Raw genomic sequence first — 14,750 nt, forward strand, 5'->3', positions numbered from 1 at the left:
GTCTCAACCTCCATATACAAAGGCCTAAGAGAAGTGTTGAATATTCCATATGCTTCTTCCAAAGTTTTGTTACGATTTTTACAGTTCCTGTGAACTTTTTCACTCTGAACTCTCAACAAAGACTTTCATCTTTTCATGGCCTGAATTCTCCATTCTCCCTTGAAGACAAATCAAGAATGTGAACAGACACCATGAAAGAAGGCAGAAATATTAGTTCCTACCTTTGGAATTTTTCCATGTCCCTAACATGGAAAAATGCATCAGTATGATTAATTATATGCTAATGCAATTCAATTGTTATTTCAATTACTGTTAAACAAAAGTAACTCATGGCTTGTACTTACCAGGATAGCACAGTAACAATGCTAACTTCCACCTTCAAAGAACTGCTTTCTGGTTTTCAGATAATTTTTTGTAAAACACTGCTGAAAGAGGGGTTTTTTTTTAATCTTTTGGGTTTTTTTCTTCACCAATGCAACTTTCAGTAGATCCTTCCAGCAAGAATATCCACATATCTTCTTGCCTCCACTGAAAATATTTTACTTAATATGTGAAACAAAATGACTATTCAAAGAAAACGAAGAGAGAGCAAAATGTGCAGCTTACTTTGTAGAGTGAAATCTTTCATTGTCCACAGAAAACACTGAGTTATTTCTTTAACCAACACCTTAAAAACTGACTTAATCTTAAGAATGAGTATTTAGTCTCTTGCAACTTTATTTCCCAGTATAACTTCTAAATATGTGTTCTAAGAAAATTTATAGCCCTCTTCTGTGTAAGGCAGAACAAATACATGCATTATAATTGATTTTGCTTCAGATGTACTGTAAGTGGATGTTAAATACCATTTTTGGAAGCAGATATACATTACCTACACTGTATGGACACTCTTACCTAAGAAGTTGCCAACTGTAAGGATGAAGAACAGCATTTATGATGAAAAAAAGTTTTATGGACTGTTGCTAATAGGGTGTGGCAAGTTTGCTGTCATTTTAATTTGCAAATGTTTAACTAATGAGAAACAATCAGTTTTTTCAACTTTTCTCTGGGTAGCTTGAAAAGACACTACCTAAGAGATATACAGGCATGCTCAAAGAACAAAGTTCTGCCAGTGACTTAACATTCCTCAAGAGCCATATACTTTGGAACATAATTTATAAGATGAGCAGAATTCAGCTTCCTGCTACACCTGAAGTTCTTTTCTTTCATTTTAAAATTAGTTAATTTGAACTTCATTTAAAATTCTGTATTTGGTCTCAAATCATTCCACTGGTAAGTTGAAAGCACAGCACACATAAAAAGAGTGAGAAGCCTCGGTGTCACAGAAGTGATACATGTAAATTAGAAAAGAAAGATGCAAGACCTTGACAGCTTAAATGACTTCCTCATGGCAAGATACTTTGCTTTCATTCATCTCAAAGAGTTTGTAGCAGAAAGTAGATCAGAGTAAAACTGGGCAATAGATAGTTGAAAATCTCTGAACTAAAGACTGCCCAGAGGTTGTGGACTCTCCCTCGCTGAAGACATCCAAGAACCACCTGGATGAAATCCCATGCCATGTGCTCTAGGATGACCCCGACTGGGAGATTGGACCACAGGACCCACTGTGGTGCCCTCCAACCTCACCCGCCCTGTGATTCTGTAAACTGTACAGGCAGCAAATAGCATAAAATAAAATGATTTTATATGTAATGTGACAAGCTGATATAGCAAATTACTTACCCAGTAAACTCACAACTCCATTTTGAAAGGATGACTTGTTCATTTCAGAACTCAACAAGTGTCAAACATTAAAGACATCTTAAAACTGAACTCCACTCCTATTATCTTTGAATTTTTTTAATACATTGTCTTAAGAAATTTATTATCGTGAAGCACACTGTATAATTTATTTTAATTCTCTACAGAACAATACAGTTAATTCAGTATCATCAATAACTTTATACAGATACAGTATTGAAGCCATGTCATCTTTCGCTTACTGTCAAGTACAAAACAGATTATACAGTCTAAAAAAAGCTATAAACCACACTTGTAGCATAACGTATGTCATGCCTGGTTAAAGTTTACAGCAGTGGCTTTTTGATCTTTCAAGACAAATAAACATAACAACAAACAGCTGTGGAAACTCACACTTAGGAAGAAGACTTAACTACCTCCTTTTTCCAGAACTACTTTTCCCTGCTTTATTGCTGCTACCACCAGACTTGCTGGAAGATTTTGAAGAGAAAAGTCTTGTCATGAATTCAGACACATCTGGCAGCTCATGGTTGGAATTCAGCATGTTCATTGACTGCTCCATTTCCTGCATGCAAACATCAGATAATCTTAATAGCTTGTAACAATTCTGGCTGTATCTAAGGCATCAGTTCAAAGACTGTATGAGAAAGATACCAAATTTTCCCAAATATTGTTTTACTTTTTGTAGTCCTCCATGATACATATTGCTACACAGTTTTATGCAACCCCAGGCAAACTCCCAGCTACACACAGAAACATAAAACTAAAAGTAGCAGCGTATGGAAAATGTTAACTATGTCTTAAGCAGTCTTACAGAGCAATGATCTGATAAAAAAAATCTAAAAGATAAAAATTATTTATTTTCAGCACTATTTTCCCCCATATTAAAATTTAGGCTATTGTTTACATATTCAGATCTATGTTTTCATTTGTTTTTCAAATTAGTATTATTTATAGCAAATTAACAAATGTTTATGCTGTTTGAAAGGATTAGACATTTCTATTGCTTTCTGACACTGAAGTACTGCAGGTGAGTTGTCATTCCTTCAGGAAAAAACGGATTTTAATATGAGGCCACATATCCAAGTAAGCATAATGTAACTTTAGAGTTTAGCACAGTGGTTCTATGAAATGAATTAGCACATTTAAAAAAAAAAACCGATCTTGAAGTACTTTTAATGCCTACAACAGCTGAACTGCACATCCAAAAAGGGATAATGTTAATAGCAATTGAGAGTTCCGTGGGATTGTCACCTTGTTCTTCTCCAATTCAGAATGATAGATCTTTAAGGACTTTCAAGGCATTTTCGCAGCCTTTGGTACTATTGCACCTACACTACACTTCTACAACAGGCTCAGTTACTACATCATTAAACTTTCTATACAAACTAGTACTGTGCTGATTCCAGAAAGAAAAAACAAGTTAATCTGAGAAATGTCATACAACCTCCATATACTCCACAAGTTAACACTTAACAATTTAGTACATGGTCATCTAGAGAATGCCGTTACAATTTTGTTCTTTAAAAAAAGTTTTTCCTACTCTTTAAAGATAAGTTACATTATAGGCAAAATTCTTACAACTTAAAAACTTCTCCTTAAGAAGTTGTTTCAGTTATCTGATAAGACCTACATCATCAGAAGTTTTGATAGTTTTACCATCAGAACAGCCTGTCTATAAGCAGTGTCAGATCAGTGAAAAAAGTAAAGAATATGTGATTATCTTTTTTCAAAATTCAACTTTCAGAGTTCAGCTTGGTTTGAAGAATATGCCATGAATACCTAGCATATCTTTGTTTTTTACTCAATAAAGGTATTACTTTAAAAAAAAAAAATGCAGACACCTATAAAGTACTACTGAAGACAGTGGTCATTTACAGAAAAATACGTTTTAGTTAACCAAGCCTTGAAAAAGCAGGGACCCATGACAGACAAATAATACTTGTAAAAATAAAAGATTTAGCAAACACCTTGAATCTCCATTTTGTCCTAGCCTTCTGCTATTCAGCACTTTGCATGATGAAAGCACAATAAATCAGTTAATTTAATGACTACACTAGGACTCCGTATCATATATACTAGTGCGACATCTGGCTTTAACAGTAAATAGTAAACTGTGGTTTAGGCTGAAGCACAAGAGAACCCCACATCACACTTAACACGCTTGACACTTATTAAATGACTCATTGCTAAAACAGCAACACTGTATTAGCTAAACAAATGATGCCCATTAAGCCTTCCTTTAAAGCACAGTTTTGTTTTTATTACTTTTCCGTGCCTTGGAATCTCATTATCTTTGGTCTCTCTATATGCATCAATCGAATGTACTTACCCGCCTCATATCAGGATCACTGGTGTTGACAACTTTAGGCAAAAGCACAAATATCAGTAATGGAAGAACCATCATCATCACCTACAAAAAAACCAGGAAATATCCCTTTAGCTTAGCTGTTACTCTAAATATTTTTAGACCTACTAAAATAACATGAAGCTCTACTAAATAGTCAAACTCTAGAACTACTGCATTCTGAATCAGTAAGCCAGTAACACTTGTCAGGAATGAAACCTGCTAAGGAAGTACTGTGCTTTGAACAACAGTTTTCAAAGTTGGACCAATAAGGCAAATAGTTGTGCCCTCTTACACCTGTTGTAATTACAGTTTTGCAAACTGTTGATCTCTGCACTACTAGAACAGCATTGCATTGTCAAAGGAAGAGACTTCAGGCTATTTTCAGAGGACGTACATTAACAGTGGTATATAGGGAAGGAGACGTCAGAGAAAAACTTTTGTAAGCAATAAAAAAAAAACATTTGTAAGCAATAAAATCCAAGAAAACAATCCTCTCAGAAGAGCAAAGGAAAGATGCATGTTTTTCCTCAATTGTTTTATTCTTAGTATTCTGATGAATAGCTCTATTTGGATCCTTAGCATACTTGTAATATTTGTGTGTTGCCTGTACGTACCATAGGGTTCATGAGGAAATCTGTCCATCCCCAAGATTCTCTCTTTATGAAGTATGAAGGTGGCCCAGAAGATTTCATCTGGAGTGGATATGGCAGCCTGACAACTTCAGAGGGTTTGATGTAATTCACATATCTTGCTCTATTAGGCAAAAAGCAAATAATTGGAAAGATAAACATAGAATCTTTGGCAAATAATAAATAAGATTTTAAAAAATCCAAATAAGTTTTAATAAAAGACTACAAACAAAACCATCTGCTATGCAGGGTCAGCTAGGCTTCACTTCTGAAAAGCTAATTTGCTTCAGCAGCTTATTTTAAGGAATCAAAAGCGAAGCTGTTTAAGGTCCAGGTTTTAACAGTGCAGTGTAGCTTAATCAGTTTGCTCAGGATATCAATTACTTGTGAAGTTAATACCTTTTCCATAAGTGCATTACTCTGCATTTATCAATACTGAATCTCAGTCTTTATTACTTCATAAGGTTTTTCCATATTTCATCACTGGTATTCTTCGTTTGGGCCTCATATTTAGATAATTACTCAGTACTAACATCTCTGTCATTCTTGACCCATTTTTCATGATTTATGAATATTTATCTTTATGCAACTCCAGGGATGACTTATGTCCATAAATAATTTATTCCTTGTGAATTTTTCACCAGATATTCATCTATAGAATGTCTTTCCCTTCTATCTCATGACTATGTGTTTTCTTCAAAACTTGAGGTTTTCAAGGAGATCTTATCAAATACATTTGTTATCCACATGCTCTTTCCTCTTTCTAGTTATTATCTTAACGTTTTAAGGCAGCACATCCCTTAGAAAAGCCCTGTTGACATTTTCCCCAAGTATCATCATTTTTCATGCATCTCTGACTCCTCAACTGCATTCCTTGTAACAGTTCCTGTCTGTTGGACTGGTAGAGATGCCAAGTGTCCTGCTACTCTCCTCTGCAGATGTATGCCAGCAATTAATTCAACATCAAATTTGCTACCTTACTAGTCTTTACATACACAAACACTGCTAAGGGTGAGATTATATCCAATATTTTGTCTATACCTTTGCATGTGTTACATATTAATTATTGCCAGTAAGATACAAAGTAAAAAACTAAAAATTTCATAAAGTCTGGAAAAACCTCAGCTCAAACAAACTGTTTGAGCTTATTATAAGCTCAAGCATTATTATGACTATAACTATATATTATAATAATATTATTATATTATTATATTAGTTATTATTATAAACAGACTATTTGCACTGTTTTCAGTGAGATTTCAATTTTTAACCTCTAAATATACTGCAGCAGTATTTACAGTGATGATTGCATTTCTAAAAGTAAAGATGCTATGTGCATGCTTGAACCAAGAAAAATTAAATACAAGCATTTTCATTTAAATGAAAATCACGTTAATAGATAGATTTATTCTGTATTACTGAATGGTCTGCAGTTACAGTCAAGAGTGGTTTGGCCACAACATAAAAACAAGCCAACGATCCCACAGAAATAATGCCAACCGGCAACTGCCAATATTAACCAGCAACTGTAACAAGTGTCCTATGGGGGTGCAACAGAAATATTTAAAAATTTTGTTGTGCCCAGTACTGACAGTACCTTTATTAAAGAAATGTATGGGAAAAATGGGAAAAGGGAAGAAAGAAAGAAAAAGTGTTTACAAATAATAAAGCAGAAGCAGTTAACTAGTTTATGCCTAGATTTTATTTCAGGATAGATTTAAAAAAAAAAAAAAAAAAAAAAAAGGCACGAAAACCAAAACTTTTAAAGTCCCTTTTCTCTTATTATAAAAGGAAGAAAGATATCAAACGCTGGAATTTGAGAAACGTGCTTCAAGAAGTGATGTCAAAAGAAGCTGACACATACAGTCTGAGATGGAACACAAAACCTACAGCACTGTTCCATGAGTTCTGACACTGTGCTGTCAAACACACGTAATTCATCAATACAGAGGCAAATCAGGAAAACTCACCTCATTTTGCCCTTTGAAGTTATGTCAACTCGCACAGGCTCAAATTTATGAGCAGGGGATATAACTTCTACCACGTAAGATCCTGAAGGGACATCGTGAACCACAAAGCTTCCATCTGTCCTGAAAAAAAAAATGAGTTCCACGATAGTTCAGTATGCTCCAGAATGTAAGACAGGGTTCTCTGTTGCACTTTAAACATTTTCTTTAAAGAAGCTGTATCATTTTACATTACAAATCTTAATATCACCACAATGAGCAAAAGGAAAATTTGTATCAGTCAGCACTCACAATATCAAACCCTTAAGTTCATCAACGCATGCCGCAATAGGAGCGGAAATTCCCTGTTAGGTTGAAGATTTTGTTGTGCCCTCAAGGTGTTGCCTTGCTGGAGGAGTAATTTAACAGCCCTAATAAGATGCGAAGTAAGTTACATTTCATGTATTCAAGTGATGGCAAGAATAATTTATATCTTCCCCCCTCTTTCTGAAATACATACAATGAAGTTTACTTTGCTTCAGTGCTTCTGTTGAAAGCAAAGCCCCCCCAGACTGACATTCTACACAGTGTGGGTGGGTAAAAGGGACGATTTGCAATGCGCAAAAATAGCGATATGCGACTTTGTTTTTACTTTTTTACTTCTAATTGCTCCCTTCAGGACCAGCCCACGCTGGAAAGCTCAATCAAGCCATAAGGAAACTAAGAGCTCTGAAAATATACACCGAAGGGAGTTTTACACAGGTGGTTTTAATTTTAAGACATGAAACTTGAATATTCAATGAAAATATTAGAAAAAGGTTATTTACAAGCTTCAGCACTAGTTGCCTTAAAGGTACAGAAACCTAGTGGTCTCTACCCTGTTAAGAACAACATCAAAGATCTCTTTCCTAAAAATAGGATGCAAAGTTAAGACAAAACACTGTTTAAAGGGCAAAAAAAAATCTAATAAACCCTAACGAAACAGTAAAATGTACCAGAAAAACAAATGAGCCCTCTTAAAAGTCAATTCTCAAAGATTTTGTCATTACGTCCTTCATAGCACATCTCTCTCTAGCATGCACAAAATTTAGGGAGCTACCCACCCTTATGTGATGATTTGAATCCCTAAGAATACTTACACTATCTTATATTGCAACTGCTATATCAATGTTTCCATGAGAATTTCCTTTTAATTTTTCATTCTTTACAGTATTGGAGAAATTTAGGGTTTCAATTAAGCATTTAGAAATCTGCCAACCTAATAGCAGAATGATGTCAGGTTCTTGTAACTTGTTTGTAGTGGCCTAGCAGGTGCAACTGTCAAGAATTCTACACGATCTGCAGGGTAGAATCTGTTGTGCTAATGTATTGACAGAACCTAAAGTCAAAGTTAAGTTAAACTACTACTGCAGAGAGATTAATTTAAAATTATGAATATTTAAGAGGCTATATCGTCATTGCACATAATCTCATTTTTATACATATTTTAAAAGCAATGTATTATATTGTATTGAAAACCACCAAGAAAAATTTAGAATTTACTTCTACTCTTGAAATTATGGCATTAGTGCAGTTCTTAATTCTGAGGATATTTTCTGTCTTAGATTCTCTAGAGCTTTTGCTTATCTGAATATATCCAGTACCACTCGAGTCTGAATAAAATAATGATTCTTTTCAGCTTCCACCTACGTTTGCATGATGCTGTGTGAAGGAGTAAAGCCACGTCTCTTAAATTTAGCTTCCACTAGTACAGTCAAAAGTTTTCATGGGTATTCTTAACACTGTAACTTCTGCCATGAACAAACGTATCTCCACACCGGGTAAATTCTTAGCCAAGGTGAGGTTCTTAAACAAGAAGTGGCAGAATTTACAACAGAAGCTGAGAGTAAACACGGTCGTCCAGATAGTGCAAACTCGTTTGAGGTTTCTGTTTTGGCTGTTTGCTTGGTTTGGGTTTTTTTGTTTTGTAAATTAAAACTCCGTTCCTAAGTTTTTGGCCAGCAACCTGAGTCATCAGCTTGGATGCGTCTGCTGGAGGCTGAAGCCAAAACCTCTGGCACTGCACAGCTGGCCGAGCCCATTACAAGGCAGGGGCCCAGTGTTCACAGCTCCGACAGCAGCTCAGCTGGGGATCCTGTGGTTCCACCATCCCGCAGCCGTGCGCGGCTGAGCGGGGCACGGCCGAGCCCTGCGGGAGCCGCCCCCGCCATCCCAGGGCCGGGCCGGGCCTGCGAGCGGGCCGCAAGGCCCCGGGAGACGCCGCTCCCGCCCGGGCAAGGCCGCCCGCCGCCCCGGGGCCCGCGCCCCCGCCCCGCCCGCCGCTCACTTCAGGAAGCCGACGTGCTCCTCCCCGTCCACCAGCACCCGGGCCCCCGCGATCCAGTCCTGCGGCTTCACCCCGGGCACCACGGCCCGGCCCTCGATCTTAAACCGCTCCCCGGGGCCCGCGCCGCCCGGCGGCTCCGCCTGCCCGACGGGCTCCGATCCGCGGGCACCGCGGGGCAGCGGCGCCGCCGAGAGCCACAGTAGCGCCAGCCACAGGCCCCCGGCCCGAGCCGCCATCGCCCTGCGCCGCCCGCACCGCGCCTGCGCCGCCACGGACGGGATGACCCCGCCCCGTATGGCCCCGCCCCGCCCAGGGAAGATGGCCCCGCCCCGCCCGGGGATGACGGCCCCGCCCCGCCCCGCCCCGGGATGATGGCTCCGCCCCGCCCCGCCCGGGGATGATGGCCCCGCCCCTCATGGTAATGGCCCCGCCCCGCCCGGGGATGGCCAACAGCATGGATAGTTCCAACAGCATGAAAATGAGTTACTTAGTAGGCAGGCACAGACTTAGAGAAACCACGAGGGCTGTAATACCTTCCTTGCCCCCCAGTTTCCCTTTACAAAGCACATCCTGTTATGTCATATGTATTCACTGTCACGTTGTGGCTGCAGTTGTTTCCTTTTACCTCTCTTATTTATGTCAGAGTTAATTACTGAACCTGTGGAAAACACTATCATTAACTAGATGAACATGTCATCAGCTGATAATAAAAATATTACATTATACTAGGCATGATTTAAAAAGCATATGTCATCCTATGTCAGTGGGATTTTGTGAATTATTTGTCTATTAGTATCTTTGAGCTGTTTCTACTTCGGATAAAACCAGGAAACATATGATCTATGAGGTTCTTCTGTCACATAAGCTCACAAACACCTAAAACTCCAGCAGTTTTGTGGGTGGAAACTTAAGAATGCCAGAACTGAATAGTGTTAGAAGTACTAACACCAGTTACCAATAGAATCACTAAGCAGCAGCATTTATGTTAAAGCTACTGACAACACTCTTTACAGCACAACACCACAGACAGACATCATCTTCATAGTGACATATCATGCAGTTAGTGTAAAAATGCTCCTTTTTATAAAATATCCTCAAGGAACTGTATTAGGATACTGTCAGACCACAGGATGAATGATCATGCCATCCAGTTTTAAGGATTTCCACATCCTAATAATTTGTTTTTATAACCTATATAATACAGTTTCTCGGTTTAAATCCTTGCAGAACCCAAAGAAAAAGACCCCCCTATTTGCTCTTTCATATTCCAATCCAAGAAGCTTCTCTCTATATATATCATCCTGTTAAGAAATTGAGAAGTTAATTAAACAGCATTTTGCCTTTTCAATAGCTGCACTGGCATGCACCCTTTTCAGTGTTAGGTCAGTAGTACCTTGTCCTCTTACCATGTGACTTCTTTACATATTAAATGTTCTCTTTCATTCAAATATATCACTTACCATAAATTTAAGTGTACACAACTGAGGAAAAAATTAATTTGATTGATTATTGTGTTTTTCTGGTTAAGACTAGCTACAACAGCAGCTTGAGTGGATTGCACTATGCTATTTTGTGAGTTTTGATATTGTGCTGTGGGTGTTTGTCTTCTAGGTAGAAAGAAAAATCCTAGAACAACAAATGGAAACAAAGACATAAAAACATCCAGGCATATATTTATCTAAATAATTAGTACATCAGCTGAGAGATGCTACCTGTTTTTTCTTTCTTTTTTTTTTTTTTTTTTTTTTTTTTTTTTTTAAGGAACTTTACTACTAGCAAAGTTCTTCTTGCAGCTTGATTTCAAGTCAATCTTTCATCAAAAGACAGATAAAACTGACAAGTAACAGTTTCAGTTCAATGGAAACAACCAAACAATTCTCTGAACTTGAATATGCAGCCAAGAATGACCTCCATGTTTTGTAGTTGTCTCTTCATTGATGGATTCACCCCTTGAGTAGCAGCTACATAGCAAATTGCAAGTTTCTTAAAAGTTCTACCCTACTCACAAGAACATTTTCGGTTTTGTCTGAGTTGCTTCAACCAGCTGCCGCTCACGCTACAGAACTGTCAGCCAGATGGATGAGAGCTGACAGCCCCGAATGGTTTGAACAAGAAGGCCTAGATTAATGTAATGCCATCACACTGGTAACACTGAGATCTGTGTCTCCAGATTGTTGTCACCTTTGGTTTCATATATAAACTGAAAAAGCAGAGGAAAGCTATTAAATGCTTCCGAATGCATCTTCAGAATCCAAGATCATCACAGCTGTTTACAAAGAAATAAGTGGCTTGGAGTACTGTTGTATGCTGTAAGAGAGTTCTTTAATCTCCTGAGGATAAAAGGTAGCAGAACTTATTTTTTGATGAATCCTTTTCAGTCAGAATGCTAGCAAAACTTGCTACGTGTCTTTTGCTTACAGGTCACCATTAGTAAAGCCTTTAATTCACCTTTGAACATTTCAGTGTAATAGCTCTGAAAACTTCTCTTTCCATAAAGCTAATAGTACCTTGGCTAGTATTTAATTATTTGCTTTGGACAATGAAGGTGATTTGTTATTGATATTGGTTTACTGTAATACACCAGACAGGTGCCGGACCACAAATGGCAGCAGTCCAAAATCTGTTTTGTGTGTGACTCAGGCTGAATATGCAGAGGTGTTGACTTTGACCAGACAAGCAGGGAGCACCTTCAGCCATCTGTCTCTAATCTTACCATAACCTTTGAGTCAGTCCCCCGATATAGATACACAGATAACAACACTCAACACACCAGATGAGTAATGCTGGTTCACAAATGGAAGCAAAGATACAATCCTTGCTGACACAAAGAATAAAAAAGAAATACATGGGCATCAGAATACTCATAGCTACATCCTATTTAGTTTTTGATAAACTAATTAGAGGTGAAAAGAAATCAAAATGCCCAGCAAAGTGAGAAGATTTATGAGAATACACAAACTGAAGATAGAAGAGTTCAGCATAAAGGTACTGTGAAAGGCCACAGCCAGGTAACTCATTTACTGAGCTCTCTCCTATCCAAGGAACTTTACTATGGTTAAACACAAAATGAACAAAAATTGTGCTGCATATTTCTTTCAGCACCATTAAAAAAAAAATCATTATTTTGGTGTGCCATCTACTGGCAATTTACTGTGCTACACTAGAAATGGTAACATGGACAGAAGAGTCAGGATTGTAGCCTGAGTTCAGCAACAGTTTTATTGTTCTTTTGAATATAAGATGCCATGAGAGGGTCTCTGACTTGGAGCAGAAAGTGCACAGGCTGCAGTTGCTGCAGAATACCAGTCTGCTTCAGATTCCATTCAAAGCACAGCAATGAAGATGATGAAAAGTCTGGAGCACAAGTCTCATAAAAAGCAGCTGATGGAGCTGGGGTTTTCTAGCCTGGAGAAAAGGAGGCTAAGGGGAGACCATACTGTTCTCTAAAACTACCTGAAAAGAAGTTGCAGCAATATGGGGATCAGCCTCTTCAACCAAGTAACAAGTGACAGGAGAAAATGGCCTCAAATTGCACCAGGGGAGGTTTAGATACGACATTAGGAAAAGATTCTTAATCAAAATGTTGGTGAAGCATGGGAACAGGCTGCTCAGGGAGGTGGTGAGATCCCCATTCCTGGAACTATTTAAATGACAAAGATCTCATGCTTAGGGATACGGTTTAGTGGTGGACTTAGCAGTGTTAAGTTACTGGCTGGACTTGATGACCTAAGGTGTCTTTGGCAATCTAAATGATTCTATGTTGGGGCAGAAAATCCCTTAATCCCCTGCAAACTCTGCAGTTGTCAGAATAATTCCTGCATCTCTAACACACCCACCCTCACAGCATGGAGCTAGCATGTAGGATTGAGGACTTCCCTGTCTCAGAGAGATAACATTCCCCTAGTCCCTTGTTTGCTTTTGCTTCAAATTGACTGGACAAACTTCTTCAGGACTTTTTTTTTTTTAGGAACGAATTGTTTTCATCTTCTTATATGTCCAAAACCGGGAGCAGGACACTCTACTTCAGCACACTTATCCTAGGAGATAGTAAATGCTGACATAGAGATTGCAAGATGATAGCCAGTTTTGTCTGGTTGCAACTGAACTCATCTTTACTAAATTCAAATTCATTCTTCAGTGGAGGAAATTTAATTAATAGTTTAAGTTCCAGGAAAAGGAACATCATTTTCTTGCTATAAGAATTTCCAGACTCCCTCATGCAAGCAGAACAAATATGTAGATAGTAACCTGGAAGTCAGTTTTACAGTACTTTGACTGCACTCCTCATCTGCTCCTTTCTCTGTAAAAATTTGTCCCTACATGTCTGTTAAGCAGCAATTGTGCATTAACTATGCAAGTAGTAGGTTTAATAACTGCAGCATTCATTAAGCTGACTAGGTAATAAGCTATGACCCACAGAATGGTGCTACACACATCCTCAGATTCCTGTGTTGTTACTTGTATTGACAGCACCTATAATCATCTCACATGAGGGTAGAATGATACATCAGTGTGATGTTTGGGTTCTAAAAAAATAAGCAGTTTAGAATCTTTTTTTTTTTTTTTTTTCTTGCAAATATGCAGTCTAAATGCTGTTGTTTCTTTACATCTGAGTTTTACTTCCATAATGCCACAAGGTGGCCTCCACATAACACAGCATTATTATCACATCCTTCACAGAATGACATCTGAAAGCATGCTTTTGCTTTACTGCAGTGTTAGTAATAGACCACCACAAAATGACATTCTTTTCTTTGTATTTCAGGCTCAGGAAGCTTACATGCTGTGTAGAATTGGTTCACATCTGACAGGAGGTCAGAGGAACACAAAGCAGCTGCAAGCACTTTTGTACGATGTTCTACCAGAGAGAAGCTTGTTCAGGAACCAAGTGTGACACAGTCACAGAGCAGGTCTAGAAGTTGTCCGCCCTGCAGAGAGTCTGGGAAATCCTGCATCCCACATGTGAAAGCTGCAGTAATTCAGATAGCTTTAAGCAGTTACTTAAATTATGCTACAGTTACTTCTGTTCTAGGAGGACCTGAAGAAAGAAAGGCCAAAAGCAGCAGAGATCCTCTTTGCGCTTGGAAGTTAAACCATTTCTGGCCTATCGGAAAGTTGATGCTGGTTTTCAAGGAGGTGGATGACCAAAGCTCACTAAAGATTGATTTGCACTGTTTCAAAGCTTACTGTTCCTTAATTTTATTTTCTTTTTTGTGGTGGTGGGGGGAAACTTTATTTAACACAATTTATAGCGGAACTTAAAAGTATAACAATGCAAGTGGAATTGGAGTAGCAATTTCTAGATGATAAACATTTGGTGAATTAAAATTATTACAAAAGCTATTACAGTGTATACTGTTACAAATCTAGATTCAAACTAAATATGAAAAGTAGTAAAACCTGTGAACTCGCAATATTTGACAAAGCAAAAGGAACAAAGCTGTGTCTTAAACTCCTTTTCTCAGAGAAAATTATAGTGGCTCTGAATTGAAGTGAATCTTCAGTGGTAGCTGTAGAAACCTTTTTCTATTAAACACAATCTGTCCATTTTTGAGAAGCTGAGAACTGTAACTCTCCTTGATTTTAGATTCATCTGTACACACCTTTCTTGTACAAGGTTGGCATTTGAGATACATAACCCTACATGTGCATAGCTGATACCTATACAAGTTTATCAAGTTTCTATTTTTGAAATTCAACACTTAATAACTATTGGTAACTTTTTCCTACTGTTTTCTTTCAATGTATTGACCTGTAGT

General features: G+C 38.0%; 1 protein-coding gene across 1 annotated transcript; it reads right to left on the bottom strand.

Moving 5' to 3' along the window:
- Nucleotides 1–1,662: 1,662 nt before the first annotated feature.
- Nucleotides 1,663–9,234, bottom strand: EMC7 (ER membrane protein complex subunit 7). Its single transcript, XM_083863628.1, has 5 exons — nt 8,992–9,234; nt 6,690–6,809; nt 4,705–4,843; nt 4,073–4,153; nt 1,663–2,305 (listed from the first exon to the last, which is right to left on the bottom strand). The coding sequence occupies exons 1-5, from the start codon at nt 9,225–9,227 to the stop codon at nt 2,153–2,155; spliced, it is 729 nt and encodes a 242-aa protein (XP_083719754.1). The 5' UTR covers nt 9,228–9,234; the 3' UTR covers nt 1,663–2,152.
- Between the last annotated feature and the right edge of the window lie 5,516 nt (nt 9,235–14,750).

This window comes from Zosterops lateralis, assembly GCF_965231275.1.
Source record: "Zosterops lateralis genome assembly, chromosome: 6".
NCBI classification, from domain to species: domain Eukaryota; kingdom Metazoa; phylum Chordata; class Aves; order Passeriformes; family Zosteropidae; genus Zosterops; species Zosterops lateralis.

What these genes read in the sequence shown, in the direction of transcription:
- EMC7 (XM_083863628.1), bottom strand. Translation starts at nt 9,227, where the DNA reads ATGGCGGCTCGGGCCGGGGGCCTGTGGCTGGCGCTACTGTGGCTCTCG. An exon ending in GAGCACGTCGGCTTCCTGAA is followed by an intron (nt 6,810 to 8,991) that starts GTGAGCGGCGGG and finishes TTTTTTTTTCAG; the next exon opens with GACAGATGGAAGCTTTGTGG. An exon ending in ACTTCAAAGGGCAAAATGAG is followed by an intron (nt 4,844 to 6,689) that starts GTGAGTTTTCCT and finishes TTTGCCTAATAG; the next exon opens with AGCAAGATATGTGAATTACA.